Genomic DNA, 22,890 nt, shown 5'->3' on the forward strand with positions numbered 1-22,890 from the left:
TTTAATAGTGTATGTGGTCTTTAAATACCGGATGCAGGTTTTTTATGTGTTTTTCTTAATTGTGCCTCTAAAGTACAAAAACATGAACACACCCTCAGGGCTTCTACTCACTAGCACTTTTTTAACGCTGTGATACCGCAGCGTTTTTTTTCAATGGGACTTTTTAATGTTAAAATCGTACAAAAATCGCACATTTGTGCTTTTGCGATTTTTGTGCGATGCGATTTTAATATTAGAAAGTCCCATTTTTAAAAAAGCGCAGCGATATCGCTAGTGGGTAAAGGCCCTGAGGCCGCTCTCACAAATGCGTTCAGAATATGCAGCTTGAAATCGTGCCATTTTTAAAAGAATTTCGAGCAGCGTTTTTGAACGCACAGTACAGCATTTGATAACGCTCTTTAATGCACCCCATCATTGTGATGGGTGATAAGGTGCGTTAAAAAACACGAAAACGTAAAAGTAGAACAGACAGCTCTCCAAAGTCGTTAGAAATAATGTATTTCCACGTCAGTTGGAGTAACCCCATTAAAATCAATGGAAGTGTTAAACCGCGGTTAGTACGTCACTCGCTGCGCTTATAGTGGTAAAAAACGGTGTGTGTGTGACAGTGACAAATTTTCATGCAGTTTGGAAAGATTACGCCAAGAGGCAGATCATATATGGAAATTCGTTTCTCAGTTATATGCAGCATGATCTAGGTATGAGTACGGGCAGGGTGAGGGTGAAGGCCCGGGGGTGGGGTTTGAAACCGAGCTAAAGTTTTGCACCCAGGCCCCTGAACCTTTAGGTATGCCCCTCAGATGAGCATAAGTTGTCTGAAAAGTTAGTGCCCCTTTAAGTTAACCACAACCTGGCTACTGGCTTTAACATTTCAGGTCAGATTGTTTCAAAACATCTCAAAGTTGCTGAGATGTTGAAATCCATCCAGCTAACAGAAAGCTCCATTCTTGTGCGGTCTGGGATAATTGCCAACATCATGGGACATTCTCTGACAATGCTGGAAAGTAAATCTAAAGCTGCGTGCAAACGGTCCCAAAATGCCAGTATGACAAAAAACACGGAAACCTGATTGACAGGCTATACACCTCACATAACACATCAGTACATATGACAAGAGGTGTCATGAGTATCTATGAGGACTCTTTTAGAGATAAGGCACATTACTCGAGCCCACTCTCTACCGTTGAAGATGGTGAAGACTCTCTGACTCTGACCACACCTTGCTCTCAAACACTCATATGTTTAGTGTCTAGCATACCACATGACCTGACATAAATCGATACTTTTGCAGACATATCCCAGCCACATCCAGACGTTAACCTCTCACATGCTGCAGCTGTGCAATACACATAACAAGAGACAAGACAGTTTACACAGTGCATCTACACAGAAGACCTGACATGTATGACATTTATGGAGGGGCCAAGAATAGGGGTTTCAAGCCACTACAACAGGCTCCCTTTAAAGAGGTCGTGCACCTCAGGATAGGTCTTTAATAGTTGATCATCGGTGATCTGTTCTCTCTGCCGCTGTCTGTGAGTAGGATATTAAAGGGGTTGTCCCGCGCCGAAACGGGTTTTTTTTTTTCAACCCCCCCCCCCCGTTCGGCGCGAGACAACCCCGATGCAGGGACGTACAGAAAGCTCACCGGAGCGCTTACCTTAATCCCCGCGCTCCGGTGACTTCTATACTTACCTGTGAAGATGGCCGCCGGGATCCTCTGCCTCCGTGGACCGCAGCTCTTCTGTGCGGTCCACTGCCGATTCCAGCCTCCTGATTGGCTGGAATCGGCATGTGACGGGGCGGAGCTACACGGAGCCCCATAGAAGACAGGAGAAGACCCGGACTGCGCAAGCGCGGCTAATTTGGCCATCGGAGGGCGAAAATTAGTCGGCACCATGGAGACGAGGACGCTAGCAACGGAGCAGGTAAGTATAAAACTTTTTATAACTTCTGTATGGCTCATAATTAATGCACAATGTACATTACAAAGTGCATTATTATGGCCATACAGAAGTGTATAGACCCACTTGCTGCCGCGGGACAACCCCTTTAAGTGAAGCGATGGTCGGGCATGAGCACTGCTGATCCATTCATTTTCAGTGGGAATGCTGTAAATAGCTGTGTGCTTGTACTTGGCTATTTCCATCAACCCCATTGAAATGAATGGAGAGGTGGCTGTGCATGCACGGCCACAACTTCATTCAATCAGATGTGACTGCGGGTGGGTGCAGAGAGAGCCCACAGTGACAAAAGAGGGAGATCTCAACGATGAGATCCCCACCGATCAGACCTATTCTGTGGATAGGTGATAAACGTTAATCTTGGTATAACCCCTTAATGCAGTACTGTGCCCCAGCTGCTGAAAACCATCATTATACGGATCTCAACTGCTGCAGGTCTTCTTTGCAAAAAGGATAATGAGGTGTTTAATTTCCGTCATTAGTGCACAAGAATCTCTTCCTGATTAAAACGAGCTTCTGCAGCAGCTGAGGTGTGTTTTGCAAGGAACAATAATAAAGTTATACATATTATAGGAAAGAATGTAACATACATGATAGGAATTTGCTGCTACAATGAGTCTGTTAATTGCAGTCTTCACCCCAGCAGGCAGCACATCAGCTCTCTGTTACTTGTACAGAATTTGGATAGTGTTGTGGGAAAAAAGTCTTTCTGGATGATCTCCTTGTTGAAGCTGGCGGTAGGGGCTGATGGAGGGCATCGGTAGGTGGGGATCAGGATGAATAGAAATCTATTCTCAAAAAGTCCCTTTCTTTTACATAGGTCTGTCCTTACTCTATGTTCACTCTAGACCACTCCTCTGCTCCATGTATCATGAGTGCCAGCTTACAGTCTCTGCTCAGCAGTTCTCTACAGAGACCTGACGGTCAGGAATTCTTTTATACTCTATTATTCTAAGATTAGATTAGGATTTACATTGTTTCACTGTATTCCTTGGAGAACCTCTGGAATTGATCTTCAAGAGTCAACGCACCCGTTGGTCTACTCATTGTCTACATGCGGATCGGGACCTGGATCGGTAAGGTAACTAAATAATTCAACATATTTTAGTCACTTTAGAGAGTGTAAATCCAGATTTATTGTCATGTACTAAAAGCTGGAGTGGATGGTCCATTGACCCCACCAGGATGAAATCCGGAAGAACTGGTTGGGTTCTGGAGCTGGTGCAGGAAGAAGTGAGCTAAAATAAAAAACAGCTACTGTATACTTAACTATGTCTCTCCTCCAGCCTCTGCATTAAGTATTGTTCCAGTTCACCACGGACTTCCAAATATTATCACATGTAAGCAAACATGATCGTTGTAGCCAATCCTCAGCCTTAGTGTTGGTTAGGCCAAGGACTGACTAAATCGATCACATGATCGTGTTACCTGAAGTCAGCGGGGTACTAGTGTGATGTGGACTGTAGAGACTAGGAGGAGCTATAGAGGTGACTCTAGGTGTTTTTGATTTTATGGCCCTTGTCACACGAACACAAGGCCGCTACTACTAATTGGCATGGATCGGATTTATGGGTCTACACCCAGGGGTAGACCTGCAGGGTGAAATTAGTTTCAGCTTCCTGGATCCTACACTCATGCGAGATGGAGCCCAAATTGCACCCTGGGAGGCCTAGCGCAACTCAACACAGCTTGCTGCCACCACTGACCGTTTCCGAAAGGTAGGTCAGCCACCTCACACACAATTACCACATTTCAGAGTTAGGGATCCCTTAAAGCATTCGAGGATGATTAATGAAGTTTTAAATCCTTTTTCTACAAAAAAAGAGTTAGCAGTGCTTAGATAAAAATACACAAAAGGTGATTTATATAAGGGGATAAGGAGCATACAAATACGCACAAACAGTATAAAACAAAAAGGGATAGATTAAGAGAAAATACCAGTCTATTTTGTTTCCAGTAATCCTGGGTGCGAAGTCGGAATGGAACGGGGATCAGCCTTGCATTAGATGCCACTATTGGTCCTGACAATTTGGGGAGGGGTTCCATGTATAAGAAGTGGTGTAGGGTAGTGAAGGGGTTAATACCAGCTTTCTTATTAATCTAGGACAGTAGATCGATTCATAACAGATACCCTTTTGGTATAAGGTAGAGGAAAGATTAATTTCTGCGTCTCTGGTAGCCTAAGGCCTCCTTCCCACGAGCGTGACGGGGTCCGCCGCGTAATATTACGCAATGAAGCCCGTCACGGCGCCCCCCAGAGCCCCTATACTTACCTGCGGGAGATAGCGTGAAATCGCTTCCCCGCCCACCGCCGCCGCGTCACCGCCCGTCACCGCCCACCACCGCCGCGTCACCTGCCGTGTCACGTGCACGGCCGGCCGTGTCACGTGACGCGGCCGGCAGCGTCATATGGCGTCATATGACGCGCGGCGGTGGGCGGGAAAGCGTTTTTTCACGCTATCTCCCGCTGGTTACAGCGGGAGATAGCGTGAACGGACGGCTTCCATTGACTGCAATGGAAGCCGTCAGTGCGTACAGCCCGTCCTCACCCGCAGAAAATAGAGCATGCTGCGGGTGAGGACGGGAGAAATCGCGGTGCGTAATTCCGCGGTGGAATTACGCATCGTGAGCATTGTGCTTTTAGGTTCAATAGAACCTAATAGCTGCGGGCAACGCAGCGGATTTTCGCCGCGAATTACGCGGCGGAAATCCGTTCGTGGGAAGGAGGCCTTAGTTGGTAGAACGGTTTATTTCAGCTTTCCTGGTGGTCTAGGGCAGTGGTGGGGTTTATATCTACTTTCTGTTGGTCTAGGATAGTAGAGGGATCCATACAAGTTTTTCTGGTGGTCTACAGTTACAGGCAAGTTAATTTTTAATTCCATGGTAGTTGAAGATAATGTAGGTGTTAATAACCACTTCCCTGGTGGAATAGGATTGTAAAAGGGTATTCTCATCTGGGGCCTGCACTTATCTCAAGTTTGGGTCCCTACCACCCCAGGCCATGCTGTATAGGATGGCTGGGGCTGACTGTGATGATGGAAACAGCTGAGCACGCTTTGCTATGCTGTTTCGGTAACTTCTACATAGGTCAATCGAAGTTATTCAAAAAGTGTAGTACAGCGAGCCACACTGATACCATAATTCAGTAGCTTTGGAAACCGTATTACTGATCTGCACTCAACAGTCTCCCCCCTGCTGGCCATGCAGCCACCTCATTTCTAGTGGTTTCTATCATGGCCATACAGTACTCTTACTGGAATCCTATTAAACCCTGCCTCAGGGTTTAATAGGATTCATGGCAGCCCTGGAAGCCTTCACTAGTCTCCAAGGCTGCCATGGCAACTAATTAACACTCCAAAATAATACTGCAGCTGTAGTGGCCCAGAGGGTCCTCCAGAACAGTCATATTAACTTTTGTCCTGGCACGCCTGTCTATGCGCTTTCCTTAGGCATAGAAGGTGCCGCGCATCAGAGAAACCCTGTTTCTCCCCTTCCTAGGCTCAAAGCTTATTAGTGCTGACAATAGCTGGTTGCCTATTGGCTGTTTGTCACGCCTCCACTGAATGGTGAGTGAGTCCAGGGCGGGAAACCTTAACATGAGTCTCTAAGCAGAGTGGGTGTAGAGGAAAAAAAGTGCTGGAAAAGGGGAAGTGAAGGAGGAGCTAGGGGAGTGAGCAAGGAGAGAGGAGGGAGAGCAGTCGGATGAGAAAGGTGTCTGCAGCAAGTCGTGGTGTATTAGCGTTCAGCCGTGTTAGCAGTATTCTACAAAGTCAGCGAGGATAGCAAGGTCCCTTGCCGCTCCCTTGTCAACCCTGCAGTAAGGAGATCTGAGTTAGAGGCCAGCTTTCCACTAAACAGGGAGTTTAACTACCTGGTGAATTCATAGCCAGGATTAGTTCAGTGGTCATTTTCAACCATCATCCAACACCTGCATCATACACTTCCAGTAAGCCCATCAGCTAACCAATACTGAGTAACCACTAGGAAAATAGAGAGAAAAGCGTTGACGAAAAGTGTTGTGTAAAGTACATCTGCTGTTTCAACGTGTTAAACAATTGCATTATTGTCGGCTCTATTACATCCTTAATGCTACAAAGTTCAACTGCATTTCATTTGTTATCACCACAAGCTTCAGTAAATCGGCGTGCTCCCAGTTTACAAGCTACTGGGCTCGTCTCAAGTTAATCCGCCATCATTAGACTTGTGAGTTCAGGTTGGAGTACTGGCGTCACCCGTAACAAAACAAATTGTTTATTTCCAACATATCCTCATACGCTATTTTTTACCACTGTGTGACAGCTGAGCAGAGCACCGTTATCACCACTGTTGGGAGGGATTACATAGCCACCCATGACAACCATCTTGCAATCTCTGTGGTCTCACCCACTTGGCATTTGCACAGGCGGCTGATGGGGTGCTGGAGGCCCCCTATTCCTAACTGCTTAGACACTACAGTTAGCATTGACCGTGGTACTTAAGTCATCAGTAGAAAAAGGGGGCAGCCAAGCCCTTTAAGCTAACTCCAAACTGGGGCATTGCTGGTGACTCTCAGTTGTAAGAAAGAGCTGACAGCCACCAGGTATGGAGTGAGCTTGGCTCCTAAGCCCATTTCATGCCCCCATGGTGAAACAGACGTCATAGGTCATTAACAGGTTAAAGGGGTAGTCTCAGCTCTTTTCAGCTGGTGACCTATCCTATGGATAGGCAATCAGTAGTTGATGTATGGGGGTCCACTGCTTGAGGCCCCCATCCATCAGCTGATTGTCCAGCCTGCTGTCTCTCATTTCCTCCCCTGTCTGCTGATGTAAATGTCTGGCCTGCTGCACTGCACAGTGGGATGGATGACCGACTGATGGATCGGGGTCCTGAGTGGAGGTCCATCAACTACTGATGGTTTACCTAGAGGATAAGTATTCAGTGGAAAGAGCCCAGGCAACCCATTTAATGCATTTGTAGTGACCTGGAGTAGGGTCCCTCCATTATTTGTAAGTCTGTTTGTCTTTAAGTGTGTTTGCTTCTTTGTCTTGTCAGTGTGCTGTGACTGGTGGTTTGAGTAGAATAGAGGAGGACTTAGTAAGAGAATGGAGTAGTGCGGTGTGTGTCATCAGAGAAGGAGGTGTACGCAGGAGAGATGGGCTGATGCTCCTGCAAGGGCTAGGCCGCGGCTATGTCTCTGCTGCTAGAAGGCTTGTCTCCTCCAGGAATGAAGGCGCAGGAGATGCTGCTTAAGAGTCGGTATGAGAATGCAAGAATTGTATGCGCCCCGCTGAACTGCATATGGAGGGGAAGTGTAGAAGTCTGTAACAGCTAACAGCTAAAGTGAGAGTAATATGAGAGACTGTGCAATTCAACCAAGTGCCCTTCAGATAACAGTAAGTGAGGATGAGTATGCTTTGGGAGAAGAACCGTCTATTGTCAAATGTGTTCTGAAAAGTGGAGTTCAGGAAGCTGTTTCGAAGCCTGTAACTTCATGTTAAGAAGTACTAGTGAATTTGCCTGTACTGGAAAATCAAAGTTGGAATGTGAGGAAAAGGAAACCGAGTGTCCCCGGTTTTGAAAAGCATTTTGTTTGTCTGTAAACTCATTTATTCATCGCACATGACTGATAACTCGTCTAGGGACACTGGCGTCACGACTATAATCTAGAACTAAAATGTAGTTATCAAGTCTGCTACAATCTTATCTCCCTTGCTAATGGCTGAGCCGGGTTACGCTTCAGCCCTTGAGTAGAGTAGATGGTAGAGCCACCCTGAACCGCTGCCATCTTGTACCCCGCTGTCTCTTTGGCTGAAGGCCTGGTTCTCGGCTGCTGTACATTTAATTACTGTACTATACCTCAAAGTTAGGTTTTGCTTTATCCAGAGCTCTGGATGAAGAGTATGGAGCTGCAGGGGACCTATTGCTATGTCAATGCAATTCTGCAAATAGGCTAATAGTTCAGACATATTCCACTTTAGATCTTGTACAATTTGGGTATCTGGAGCCAATAGAAACTGATATTGTAACACTGATGCAATAACCTTTTATTTAATAGGATGACAAATATGACTGCGGACTTTGTATATTACAGAATATGCAGAAAGGACAAGAAACCGTAGTGCGTAATCAGTAGCATCAGTAGAAATTTCCATCCATGAGTCGGATGTTATCAAAGTTTTTAATTGTTGTTTCCTTTAACTTTTCTTCTACCAAAGAAAATGTTTCGCCCTCTTGTGCCTGCCGCCAACAAAAGGGTCCAAGTCAACAATTTGCTGACTACCACTGCTTATTACAAGCGGAGGCCAGAGCTGCAGCACATTCCCCAAGAAAGGAGATTATGAGATTTGAGAAATACATAGCAAACTTTGAATAGTTCTTTAGTATGGGCCTGGGCGGGCTTCTCAAATGGCCTTAACCCCTTCTTTCCCGTTATTTATTCAATGGTTTCCAGCAGCTGGGAAACAGGCTCATTGGAAGTTTGTCTTTAGTTTTATGGTAACGTTGTGCCATAATTCTTTGCTGTATAATAAGGGTTAACATATCAGAAAGGCTTACACAGAGGGGGAAAATGCTTTGGGAATTAATGCAGAAGTCCTTGTTGGAGGAACAGATTAGCGGCATTGTCGGCAGGTGGAAGCACAACTCTTAAGGTAAGTTTTCTCTGGGTTGTAGAAAGTTATTCTGCCTCTATGTGTAGCATCTCCTGGGAATTAGTGATCTGTAATGAAGGTCAAGGCAGCGTAAATGATGGGACCATGAGGGTCCACGAGGAAACATAGACTGTTGCCAGCTCTAAGGCAGCTTTTACACAGGCGTATGTAAAAATACCACATTTTTAAACAGTGTTTTATAGCACTTTTGAAAGGCATTTTCATACCCGTTCAGTGTTTTTGAACGCACCCCATCATTGCAATGGGTGATGAGGTGTGTTAAAATCGCTCAAAAATGCACTAAATTAGAGCAGACAGCATTTGAAAATTGCAGTATTAGAAATGTCGTACTCACATGCTTGTCTGAGAAGCCCCATGGATATGAATGGAGGCATTTATAGCATTTAGTGCGGCGTTTGGAACGCCTTGCTAAACACGCCTATGTGAGAGGACAGGACATAGTAACCTAATGTTTAAGCCTGAAACAAAAACATGTCCATCCAGTTCAGCCTGTTTTCCGCCAAATGTTGATCCAGAGGAAGGTAAAAAAAAACCGCATGAGGTAGAAACCAATTTGTTCTGTGGAATGAGCTCTAGTCTTCATTTATCCAATTTTTTGGAACATATAACATTTAAATCACTTTTTCTTCCATTTTTTTTTCCAGAGGTAAGATCAAAATCTGCAATTTTGGCCTGTTCTTTTGCTTATTTTTTACGGTGTCCATCATGCGGTATAAATAATATGTGAAATTAATTCTAAGAGTCAGTATGACTATATTGATACCAAATTTATATTGGTTTTTTTTTTTCCATTCTGCTACTTGAAAAAAAAAATAAATCTTTTTTTTTTCTCTTAAATGTCGCATTCATAGACCCCTTACATTTTCTTAGCCATCAATGGTACTATTTGAGGAGTGGGTTTTTTTGCAGGATGAGAGTGCATTCAGACGACCTAATATCGGCCAGGTATTCACGCCGGCCGATATACGGCGTCTCTCTCTGCAGGGGGAGGAGGCTGGAAGAGCTGGGAGCAGTGCTCTGAGCTCCCGCCCCCTCTCTGCCTCCTCTCCACCCCCCTGAACTATTTTCAATAAGGAGAGGCGGGACAGCGCGGAGCTAATTCCCAGAACTTAGCCCCGCCCCCATCCCACCTCCTCTCATTGCAAATAGTGCAGAGGGGCGGAGAGGGGGTGGAGAGGAGGCAGAGAGGGGGCGGGAGCTCAGAGCACTGCTCCCAGCTCTTCCAGCCTCATCCCCCTGCAGAGAGAGACGCCGTATATCGGCCGGCGTGAATACCCAGCCGATATACCGTCGTCTGAATGTTCCCTGAGTTGGACTTTTAATGGTACCATTTGGTGAAAGATATGACACTTTTTTATTATAATTTTTGTGAGGCGAGATATGCAAAATTAGCTATTTTCACCATGTTTTTTACACTTCTTTTTATGGCGTGCACTCTTTTTTTACATGGTGATTTTGAATGCAAAGACTTTTAATTTTTCACAAAGTTTTATGGTTCAAAAGGATTTTATTAGCTGCATCAGATATAACAATACATTAACAAGAGAAATCAGAGTATAATTAAGACAAGGCTACATTGCCTCACTCCTGTATGTTTCTGGATTAATCAACAACCTGTACAGATTTTCTGATAAAACATAGCAAAACAAAACATAACATAATCCCCCTTGTATTTGTCGCAGAATATCCCATTATCTGTGGGTTAGGAAGAAAAATGAAAGTATCTAAACCTTGTAAAGAAATAGAATGAGATTATGAAGAGGTGGGAAAGACCCCGGAAAGAAGGAAGTGTGAGTGTGTGTGTGGTGGGGGAGGGGTGGGTAAGGGTACAGGGGAAGTCTGTCCAGTCTGAGTAAACCACTGAGGCAATTTCACCATCGGATCATAGAGTGTTTTCAGTGCTAGAGGGTATGTCAAGTCGGTTCAGGGGGCGACGACGCCATTAATAAACCATGCACCCGGCCCAGACAAAGCCCGAAACTGTAGTCAAACTGCCCAAGTATCGTAATTTTTAGAAAATTGCATCTTGTCTTTGGCATAAAGTTCCTCCATGTGTTTTAGGTTGTCTGAGGCTTCCAGCCACATCAGTCTTGAAGGGGGAGTCGTGTACTTCCATCTCCTAGGGATAATCTGCCTCATCGCTATTATAAAGAAGTGCGATAAGGAGATTTGTGTTTGTGACAACGACCCTGGAATCATGGACAACAGTGCCATTTCAGGGGTAAGGTGGAGCGAGTTTTTACAAATAGCTGCATACAGAGCTCCCACCTCTCGCCATAGTGGCTGAATTAGTGTGCAGGACCACCATAAGTGGACAAAGGTCCCTCGCTTACAAAGGCACCTCCAGCAAAGATCCGGATACCGGGGGTATGCCCTGGCTAACTCCACCAGAGTCTTATATCATCATGTTAGAATTTTATTATTAAGCTCCTGTATTCTGCTAGATATGTTCATCTTGTGGGTCATGACAAAAGCCTTCTCCCAAGACTTCACCGGAAAATCTATTCTTAGCTCCCTTTCCTAGGTCAACTCCAATGTCCTGTTTCTTCCAGATATATGCATCTCTAATAGTGATTCATGGAGAGAAGAAACATTCAATGGGGTGTCCGGGTTTGACATGCAGGTCTTCTCGAAGGTCGTAATTGGTCTCCCCAGTTGTAGTACGCTACCCAAAGACCTAATGTAGTGGAATAATTGTAAATACTGATACCAAGCTCTGGCCGGGGGGTCTCCTCCATCTAATATCTCCTGTAGGGTCCTTAACCGTGTACCTGTTATTAAATCCCATATCCTAGGAACAGGATCTATCATCCTAGCCATCAAAGAGGTACCTTTAAAGAAGGCCGGTGCGTTCGGGTTACTTACTAGGGGAGTGAGCAGGCCCAGCGATAAAATTAGTCCTGATTTATTGGCAGGACCAATCTATGTGCTGAGTAAATTATCTATGAAGGAAGATAATCCCAAGTCTCTGTGTCTATTCCTGCCCGGAATCCAGACGTATCCCTGCCCACCAAATGACTGATTCTTTATCCGCTTCAACCCATCTTTCACACGCTTTTCCATGAAGCAGATCTAAAACACACTTGGTCAAGGATACCCTATGATACAATGAAAAGTTTGGGACCCCCATCCCTCCACCTTCCTTGGGGCCAATAAGGGTCCTCCAGTTCCGTCTGGGCCTATGATTACCCCAGATAAATCTCATTACCAGACGCTGAATCTGTGCCAGGAACGCTCCTGTTAATTTTATAGGGACTGTTTGAAAGACGTACAAGAACCTAGGAAGGGAGTTCATTTCAATCGTATTTATCCTCCCAAACTAAGACAGTGGGAGAGTCTTCCATATATGCAGGTCCTTCTCTAGGGCTGTGATCAATGGACTGTAGTTTTTCTCAAAGAGATTATCAAGGTCCGCTGTTATCACCGACCCCAGGTACTTGATCCCATCCTCCCTCCAGGCAAAGGGGAATGCTAATTGTAAGGAATCTTTTTCCTCCCTAGGTAATGCTACGTTAAGTATCTCAGATTTATTAAGGTTAACTTTGAAGTTAGATAGTTTGCCAAAATCCTTAAATTCCTTCAGAATACATGCGAGTACTACTCTAGGGTTGGTGATTTATATCAGAAGATTGTCTGTGTACAGAGCAACCTTATGTTCCGCGCTGCCTATCTTGACCCCCTGGATGCTGCGATTGGCTCTCAGTGAATTCGCTAACGTCTCCATCACTAATATATAGAAGAAGGGAGACAGGGGACAACCTTGCCTAGTGCTGTTATTGGTCTGTATTGGCTAGGACAACTGTCCATTAACTCACACTCTAGCAGTAGGGCCACGATAGAGGGCCAGAATCTCACTCAAAAATCATGGGCCTATGCCAACTGTCCGCAGAATCGCCTCAAGGAACTTCCAATCCACCCTATCAAATGCTTTCGGCATCTACGGACAGTAAGCACAGTGGGTCTCCCGAGCGACACGCCCTGGTCACGATGGCCAAAGTTCTAATTGTATTGTCCCCTGTATTGTCCCGGAACAAATCCCACCTGGTCCTTGTCTATCAGTGAGGGGATAAATGGCCTCAGATGGGCCGCCAACATCCCAGAGTAAATCTTGATATCAGTATTTAATAGTGAGATTGTCCTGTAGCTGCTACTTCCCAGGTTTAGGGATAACCGTTATAATGGCCTGCAGGGCCTGTGGTGGGAAAGAGCACTCGTGTGAAATGGCATTAAAAGCGTCTAACATAGGAACTATCGACTCTCCACACAGTTTAAAGAAGTGTGGCGTAAAACCATCCGGGCCGGGGCTCTTGCCCACCTGAGAGTCTGAAATATATTGGTCATCTCCTCGAAGGCAAAATCCTACTCTGACAAACGTCTATTTTCTACAGGGATACTTTCAGGGTCATTCTGTAATAGATAGGCATCCCTCACCCCGTGTGTCTCTTTTAACGTCCCCGTGTGGTCTTTTGGCAGATTATACAAACTGTGATAGAAGGAATGAAAACTGTCCAAGATCTCCATGTTAGCATGTACCTGCCCTCCTCTCTGCGACCAGATGGAGAAAACATATGTCCGCAGGGTCCTCGAGTTAAGGGCCCTAGCCAACCCTCTGCTGCATTTTTTCCCATATTTATAAGAGCACCCCTTTGCTCTGTCTCTCTGACATAGTGAAGCTTAGTCTAACAGAAGTAGGGTCTTATTGTGAACATCTGATATTTCTATTGCCTTTTCGTCTTTCATTTTTATTTTTCACAATGTTTTAGACTTTTTAAAAAAACTTTTTACATTTGTCCTGCTAGCAATTTGAAGTTCAGAACTTTTGTTGCTGCTATAATACAATGCAATACACTTGCTTCAGTATTACAGTGTATTATATTGGTCCATGAGGCTGAGCCAGATGGCAGACTTGGAGGCCTCATGTGCTAAAGCAATCTATGGGGACCCTGTAATAAAATTACAAAACCTCCTCTCTCTGTCAGCCTTTTACATCCCGCGACCGCATTAACCACAGTATGTAAAGGGTTAAACATCTAGGATCAGATGCTTCTCTGGTCCCTGCTATTAAAGTTGGAGCCTAGCTGTCATCAAGACAACTAGGTCCTTGCTCCTACCAGCATGGGAGACCTGTGCTGGTATTCTGATGCAGGACCGAAGGCCGACTACATATGAACGAATATTTGCTGCGGAGTCCGCAGTCGGCGTGCGCATGGAGGATCCGCAGAAAAGAGCATTCCGTGGAAAGGAACTGTGATCTCTGCGAGCTGAGGAATAATCACAGCATGTTCTATTTTGCTGCGGGCTCCATATGGATGGCTTCCATTGAAGTTAATAGAAGCTGTCTGATCCACAGCCCATCTGCAACTGACAGTGCAAATAGGTTGCGGGTACCCGCATTATCGCCTAGGAATGGCTTGGGAACAACATATTTAAAATAAAAATTTGTACTGCACATGACTGACAGGATGCACCCACGGTCATCCACATTACAGTAAAGACGAGGTTTGCAGTGTTGCTGGCCAGGGTCAGAGCCAGAATCTGGATCGCCCGTGTGCAGCTGGCCTAAAAAGCCATAAGCATCAGGATAAGGACGATTACTGACCACTGGAAAAAGATGTATAGGTGATCACTCAGTGGTTGAACCACCAAAATTGAAACACTTAAGCCCAAACCGGGAAGGCCTCAAGAGGCCCAGTTTTTAGAGGAAATTTGTATAAACTGCACCCTTTACATCCAGTATATAACAATTTCCTGAGAAAATCAGGATTGGGATTATCAGTATGTGTCATGGCAGCGCATGTTTATCCACTGTGCCACAAGGCCGATTTAGATAAGAGCCGGATCTGGGGGCTGCACCTGGGGTCCCTTGGTTGTTACCCTTTAACTCCACGAACTGGGATATGGTCTTTGCTGTGGTAAATTCGAGGCCATTACCCCAGAAATAACCTTGGTTATATGGCTGCTGATGCAACTGAAGCAGAAATACCATGATATGGTACTGGAGGGTGTAGACACTGATGTAGTTGTAGAACAGAGTCCAAGTCAGGGCAGACAGAATGCTTTCACAACATACATCAGGCCTAGGGTCAGGGCAGACAGCAGACAAAGAAATCATAGTCAAATAACAAGCCATGGTCAGGATTGGAGAGATCAAGAAATCTGTGGAATTCAGGCAGGGATGAAAAGTCAGGAGATCAGATAGAAGCAAACTTCAACAGACAAGGATCTATGACTGCTCACCCTGAACACCAGACAGAGACTGGCCATGAGCTGGGTTTATATGTGAGCACAAACCCAGGAGATTGGCCAGCAGGAAGTATCACACCCAGCCAGCTCAATCAATTAACCCTGTGAGGGCTGTGCTGCTAGGAAGCTTAGAACTACAGATCCCAGCAGCACACGTAACAGCATGATTCCTCTTTGCCCTGGCATCGACCATGAGGGGAAAGTTGGAAGATCCCATACATAGAAGTTTGATGGCTGAAAGTGGATACCATATAACTATGATAGAAGTAGTCCGTATTGATGATATGGCAACAATTAAGAAGCCTGGGTGAGGAGGACAGAGTGCCATTGAGCAGTTTTCCACAAACCATCAAGTCCAGTACCAGTTTCGGGGGTGCTATCGCCTCTTATTCTGATAATGGGGAGAGAATTTCTCATTGGAAAGGAGGAAAAACAAAATGCTAATCCTTTTAGACCATTATAATGATTTATTCTCTAAATTTATGTACCATTTGAGTCAAACCTTTTGCATGTATTGTAATCCCTACCTCTGTGCCCCAGTCCTTTACCATGTGGGGATCTTTCATTATATTCAATGGTCTCTTAATATTCTGCTCTGGTCCTGCAGTTGGAGAAGAAATAATAATGTTGTTAGGATCGGTACGCTTCATGCTTACAAATGAAAGCACTTGGAGAATGTTTGAGGCCATTCAAGGATAAGAGGATGGCTAGTTACATCTAGTAATGTAATTTCAAGTTCCTGGGCCTCAATGCAAAATACCACCAAACTACTCATGGAGATGCACTTCCTACTACATGGAGGTTACTGTAGGATATTAGTCTGTTTTTTTCTATATGGTAGTGCACGTTCAGTTGGAAATATACAAAAGTAATAGTTTTTCTACATATTATTCGATTTTTAGCACTATACCTTAAATTTCTGCCTGCCCATGTCCAGTCTTCTATATCAAGGTTTACTCATTGACTAGAGTTTCAGATTTCTGTAGCCTATTGACAACAGTATATGGAACACAGAAGAGAAGCATCCCATAGGAAAGATCATACTAGTACCTCATGATGGCCGCTCTGTGACAACAGGACATAAGGTTGCTTCCATTGTCATTATCCTTGGGCTATTTCCCAGCCTCCTTGTTAACCATCAACATTAACTAATTTTCACCTCCAACACAAGGGAACGTCCTTGGAGCCTCAACATCTGTCACCTCACCATTTTGAAGGAAATATATATACCAAATGCCTCCAAGCGACTTGGAGACCCACTAGCCTTTACAAGGCTAGATACACCACCGTCTCTGCAGGGACTACCCCCTGTCAGAGCCAAAAGGTGAATGACCCAAGACCAACCATCAATAACTCGCCCACCATAGCAAGCATGGTCTGACCACCTTAGACCTGTGCCGCACCCCACACAAACAGCACCCTCTCGATCCCTTCCTGGATCGCTAATGACCATATGTCAATATCCACAGCGTTCAGTTGAACTCCATCAATGCTCCAAAAATTACCTATCTCTCTATTTAACTTTATCCGCACCTTATTTAATCTCTCCATCTACCTTGCATTGCACCACGATTTATCATAGAATCATAGATGCATAGAATGGTGGAGTTGGAAGGAACCTCCAGGGTCATCTGGTCCAACCCCCTGCTCAATGCAGGATTCACTAAATCATCCCAGACAAATATTTGTCCAGCCTTTGTTTGAACACTTCCATTGAAGGAGAACTCCCCACCTCCCGTGGTAACCTGTTCCACTCATTTATCACCTTCATTGGTAGAAAGTTTTTTCTAATATGTAATCTGTGTCTCCTCCCTTTCAGTTTCATCCCATTGCTTCTAGTCTTTCCTTGTGCAGATGAGAATAGGGCTGATCCCTCTGCACTGTGACAGCCCTTCAGATATTAGTAGACAGCTATTAAGTCTCCTCTCAGCCTTCTTTTTTGCAAGCTAAACATTCCCAGACCCTTTAACCGTTCCTCATAGGACATGATTTGCAGACCGCTCACCATCTTTATAACTCTTCTCTGAACTTGCTCCAGTTTGTCTACGGCTTTTTTAAAGTGGGGTGCCCAGAACTGGACACAGTATTCCAGATGAGGTCTGACTAAGGAAGAGTAGAGGGGGATAATTACCCCACGTGATCTAGACTCTATGCTTCTCTTAATACATGCCAGAATTGTGTTTGCCTTTTTGGCTGCTGCATCACATTGTTGATTCATGTTCAGTCTATGATCTATTAGTATACCCAAGACTGTTTCATATGTGCTGCTGCTTAGCTCAATTCCTCCCGTTCTGTATGTGCTTTTTTCATTTTTATTGCCGAGATGTAGGACTTCGCATTTCTCCTTGTTAAATACCTTTCTGTTAGTCGGCCACTGTTCAAGCTTTTCTAGATCTTTTTAAATACTCTCTCTTCCCTAGTGTTATGAGGCACAATATCCAACCATACCACCATATCATACTGAATGTCCACCAACCATATCATACTGAATGTCCCGAGAAAGCTCCCGAAAAGGTCTCCTTCCCAAATCATTCCCTCCAACATGGTAGGATTCTTAGAAGGGCTCCCTCGGCTCCCTCGGCAAACCCTCGGCAAATGCTCCGGACTTAGCCTCACTGGCTGGTCTTGGTCTTCTCTTCCTGATGGATGTTCCCAGTGCTTCAGCGATCATCCTCTGTAGCCATCTGGCACACTGAACCATCGCAGCGGCACAGAACTACTCGATCATCCCATCCACATCCACCAGTAAGCTTATTTTCCTCACAGCTCCTGACTTGCTTATCTTCATGCGATCTCTTCACCTCTGATGTCACGGTTCTTCGCTCTTTTTAGCTCCACCTTTTCCTTTGTAATACCTCCCCCTTTTCCTCGCACGAGCTCAGCCTTTTCTTCTTACGGTTAACCCCTTCCATTCCACTTCCCTGTCATGCCCGAGCCTCCACCCAAGGCTCTGCAGAACTTGTTACCACCCTCACTATACATTTGTGTGAGACTGGCCTTACTTGGTAGTGGAATCAGTGGCACATGCTCTTCAACTCGACGCTCAGATTTAGAATGCAACATTCTGCTCAGTTGCAAACATGATAGCAGTGCTGACTTTGCTTTTTGCCAACACTGCCTCAGTTTGTCATCCTTTACAGGAACAAGTCTCAATCATTTGGTTACAGGCAACCTTCTCATACTTTAGTTTCGCACAGTCTCTTAATAATTATCTGGCCTATTTGGGTATTCGCATTCTTTTAGGCCGCCTGCACATGGCAGAGCTGTTTTCCGCAAGCGGGTTCCCACTTCTGGCTCTGACCGCTGCTGGCGATCCTACGTACCTGTCATTCTTCTTCTTTTCTGTATTGCGGATGGTTGTGACCAGCCACTGTCGGACATGCACAGTACAGATTGTTTTTTTTTTAAACTCCTGGAGCATGCTGCCATTTTTCCTCCATGAGTAGAAATGGCAATTGGTTTCCTCTCGTGTGCAGGAAGAATCACTTTTCCATAGCATGCTATGGGCGGTATTCGCTGTAGATTCCCGCCCAGATTCTACAGCAAAAATCCAACCGGTGTGCAGGCGGCCTTAATTACTATTAGGCCTTTGTGACTCAATGGACACTCAACACTTTATAGTGTTTAACACAATCTTTTTGATAGAGGGCTCTCTCTCCTTCAGCAACACAGTTGGAGCTATCACAGCTTCTATGGTCCAATTCTCCAGGCACACAATCTTCTGGACACATAGTAACATAGTATGTTAGGCTGAATGAAGACAATGTCCATCTAGTTCAGCCTGTTTCAACCCCCCACCCTCTTGTTGGTCCAGAGGAAGGCAATAAAAAAAAAAAAAAAAATGAGCCAATTTAGCTCATTTGGAGAAAAATATTCCTTCCTGACTTCATAATGGCAGCCAGAGTAATCCTTGGATCAACATTTGAGATCAACAACCCCACTGGTCACCTGATGTCTATATCCTGTAATATCATAGGACTCTAGAAAGGCATCTAGTCCCCTTTTAAACGCCTCTATGGATTTTGCCATCACCACGTCCTCAGGCAGAGAGTTCCACAGTCTCACTGCTCTTACAGGAGGCTTCTGGGAATTCTCTCTCAGTTCACACAACTCAGTTGCTCCCTATCACTCTTTCTAGGATAGCAGGGTCCTCTTGAGGCACTAGGCCCAACCACACTAACCTTGCATCACCCACTCATGCTTGCTTGTGCCCTTCACCATCACAGCTACTCAGCAACTTATGTGCCACACTCCAAAATTGCAGCAAGTCCTATTTTGGGGGGAATATCACTCATTTTTGTCTATTGGGGAAAACAAAAAATGCAAGTGAATGTGATGCGATTTTTTTTTCTTTTACATTTTTTCTATTGGACAACATGCGATTTTTCTCGTAAGTCGGGAAGGGTATCTTTTCTCCTGGAGGAGAGCACATAAAAGGTGCGTGAGGAGACACCTAGAAGGTGAGTGAGGAGACTTATAAGGCCATAAGTGGCCCTGCAGAGGTATTGTTCCATCTTACTTATTTGCACATTTTCTCATAAAACGCATCACAATCGCAGATAAAATCGCATGTTATCAGTCACATACGATATCAGTCCAAGTTTTTATATTGTGGTCGCTCGTGTAAACACAACCTCATACACATAAGCCACATTTTGGAAGATTCAGGCATTAACTACTACATGCATTATTGTACTTAAAGGGGTTGTCTGAGTATAATAATATTTTAAAGGCCAGGCATGGTGTAAAATAGCAAAAAAATAGATACGTATCTGCCTTTGCCCCTTGGAAGCTCTGGTGAATCACCTGTTTTCAGGTCTGGCTGGCATCAGTGCTCACATCTTGAGTGCCATGATGCCAAAAGCTTGGGATGGGACGTTCTGTCACAGGCTGTGTGATAATGTCACTACGTCATGCCGCTTGTGCTGAGGCTGTGACAGAGTGTGAAGAAAAGGAGCCACTGAATGGAGTGGGCACTAGGTGTGTACAATTTGTTTTTTTTAATGCATATTCTATGTGATTTCGACCACAGAGAATGGTAGAGCAGTGAGCCTCTGACTCCTTACTCTACTGTTGTTATCAACTATATATGCACACTTACTTTAGTTTTCAGGGCACTGGACTGCAGGTCCAGGACATATGTCCTGGATCTCCAGTGCTAGTGACACCCCTGCCCTTGACAACAAGTTGATCATAGTACGTTACCCTATTTTGACCCCCCAGTGATCAGTTGTAATCTTGAATGTTGAATCTAGCTGTTACGGATAGTGAAAGTGGACCCACCGTGCTAACCAATCAGCCTGGCTTTTGGACCAGACCTGGTGTTGCTGTCAGCTGACCAAAGGGGTCAGATGTACCTCTGCAAGGCAATCTCAGATGGGGAATCTTGCCCTTAGCTAATCAGGAAGATGGGAAGACCCCAGCCTAAAAGCAGGGTAGGCATCCTGACAAGGGCGACCTCACTGTCTTAATCTCAGGGCTAACTATTTCTGACAGGAAACAGGGACAATGTACATAACACAGGGCACACAGAATAGGACTGACTTACCACAGAGACAGGAACGGTGCACAGACTGGAAGGAAATGGACAAACGCACACAGGCTAAAGAACAAGGCAAAGAACATACAGAATAAACAGATACAGCATCAAAATAGACTAAACAGTCCTGAGACAAGCGACCAGATGTGCTGAGTTTCGGAGAAAAAGAGGTTTGGTACCGTGTTAGCCAATAGAGCAAAGTGTGATTGTTCTCAGTGAGATTACTTGGTTTCTCTCACTGAGAACAATCACACTGAGTTTCTTAGACAAACACACAACAATACTGAGGCCAAGATAGAGGATTCCAGCTCAGCTAAATATAGAAGTAATTACCAATTTAGGTGCAGCTGGGTTGTGAGCACTGAGCAGGGTTAACTAGTGCAGTGCAGATAGAAAGTGGAAGAAAAGAATACATTCATTCCAAAGGAGCAGAGTGACGCCCGCGTCTGCCTGGAACAGCAAAGGGGCAGCAGACACGGGTAGCAGACCTAACACTAGCAGCAACTGTTCAATTTTCCTTCAGTGCCACCACAGGGGAAATGAAGCACAGTTCCCATTGAAATGCATGGGTTATCCAAGTAAAATACTGATGCACTGTGGGTCCTCCAAAGCAAGCAACACTCTTCCATAGAGCTCCCTAATAGGTTTCTTGAAACAGAGATTTCTAATCCAGTAAATTTGGCCCTTGAAAGTAAATCTCAAGAGCCACAGCAGCAGAGAAGACACCTGCGCATGTTCCCATTAATGCTAACATTGCTACGATCTGATGCTGTGTAAGAGTTTGAAGGAAAAATAAGTGTACCCCTTGGAATTCCCTGGATTTTTGCATTGGTTAATAACAAGATACGGTCTGATTGATGTCTTTTATTGATCACATTGAGTAATCATCCACAGTGCAGGTAGAAAAAGTTAGGGAACCTCTATGTTAATGTATCAAGGTTTGATATGATCCAGAGCAATATTTATATTATATAGTATTACATGGGTGTGCTTTGAACTTAATATCCCACATTTGATTATGTTCTATGCTTGCTCTTTTCAGATGCCGTCCTGTGACACCCTGCATTACTTCTACCAAAGCTTAACAAGAACAAAAAGAATTAATTTAGAAGGTGTACAGGGATCTAGCCTATGCCGATGTCTGACATCAGTGGACCTGGTGGCACTGGGTGTAGGAAGCACCTTAGGCGCTGGTGTGTACGTCCTAGCAGGAGAGGTGGCAAAGGTGGATTCGGGTCCAAGCATCATCCTATCCTTCTTGATTGCGGCTCTGGCCTCAGTGCTTGCTGGAATGTGCTACGCTGAGTTTGGTGCTCGAGTGCCACTAACTGGATCTGCCTACTTGTACAGCTATGTAACGGTTGGAGAGTTGTGGGCATTCATCACAGGCTGGAACCTGATACTTTCCTACGTCATAGGCAAGAGCTGGGTTGTCTCTGTGTTCTGTAGATGCATAACATAAATTACTGTTATTTGACTGACATTTATATCCATTCCTTTATTGGTTTTGTACTCAGGTGTGGACACACTGTGCCACTGACCAAGTTGGCTTAGGGTTACTCATGAGTGATGCATGTAGGGTTTCCCTAGTTTTTTACCCTTTAACCCCTTTTTGAAGGATATGATCTTAACTGAAGGGGACCTCAGGCTGTTACCCAAAAAGATGTAGTTGATATCGGAGTCCAAGATCAGGACAGGTGGAGTTTTTCCATAAGCAGAGAGATGGCAGAGGGTCAGGGCAGGCGACAATCAGATAAATTGTGGTCAAGGTACAAGCTGAGGTCAGGACAGAAGAAGTTGGGAAACTAATTGAATAGGCATGGGTTAAAACCAGAATTTAATCACAAAACAACAGCAGCATTGCAGAACCTAATGGAACTTAATGCTCAAGAACCCTGCAGTGGGAGAAATTGCCTTAATTGACTAAAGGAATATCCAGATTAAATGGGGACAGAAAAGTTGAGCATGTGCACCCCTTAAGAGGCAGTTCTGGTGTGTGTGCACATTTTAAAGGCAGCACTGACAAGAGGAGGGATGCTATGAAATTTGTCACATAGGAACTGGAGGGAATGCTGATGGCTGCAACTGGCAGGAGGAGGTAGAGGTAGGGGAAGCCACTGGCCATGGCCAGTGGCCACAACACGAACTTTAGCAGATGCCTGGAGAACATAGAAACACACTATGTCAATAAAAATATTGAGACACACATAGAAGGTGAAGAAATTTGATTTTATTCACATTTTCCAATACGATGTTTGGCCGCTTTTCACCTCAATGACTGCAGAAACCCTACTAGGTAGGCTTTCCATCAAATTCTGATAGATGTGTGGAGGGATTTGCCTCCATTACTTGAGAAGAGCTTTAGATAGTGATGTGGGGAAGGATGGGTATGTTGGGCATGTACGAGTATGACATTCTAGTCGCATAGAAACCACTCTCCAGGCAATCACCATACCCAAGTGTGGTCATCTGATCATAAGATATGGTCAGCTGA

The 22,890-nt window shown here is 44.8% G+C and overlaps 1 protein-coding gene across 1 annotated transcript in view; it reads left to right on the forward strand.

Moving 5' to 3' along the window:
- The first annotated feature begins 7,131 nt into the window (after positions 1-7,131).
- The window catches only part of LOC136609902 (cationic amino acid transporter 2-like), a 53,685-nt gene continuing 37,926 nt past the window's right edge, over positions 7,132-22,890 (forward strand). Inside the window, exons 1-3 of the mRNA XM_066589191.1 lie at positions 7,132-7,199; positions 10,676-10,835; positions 21,439-21,814. Of these exons, the coding sequence (XP_066445288.1) occupies positions 7,132-7,199; positions 10,676-10,835; positions 21,439-21,814 (604 nt within the window). The remainder of the gene's footprint in view (positions 7,200-10,675; positions 10,836-21,438; positions 21,815-22,890) is intronic.

This window comes from Eleutherodactylus coqui, chromosome 2 (genome assembly GCF_035609145.1).
Source record: "Eleutherodactylus coqui strain aEleCoq1 chromosome 2, aEleCoq1.hap1, whole genome shotgun sequence".
Taxonomy (NCBI): domain Eukaryota; kingdom Metazoa; phylum Chordata; class Amphibia; order Anura; family Eleutherodactylidae; genus Eleutherodactylus; species Eleutherodactylus coqui.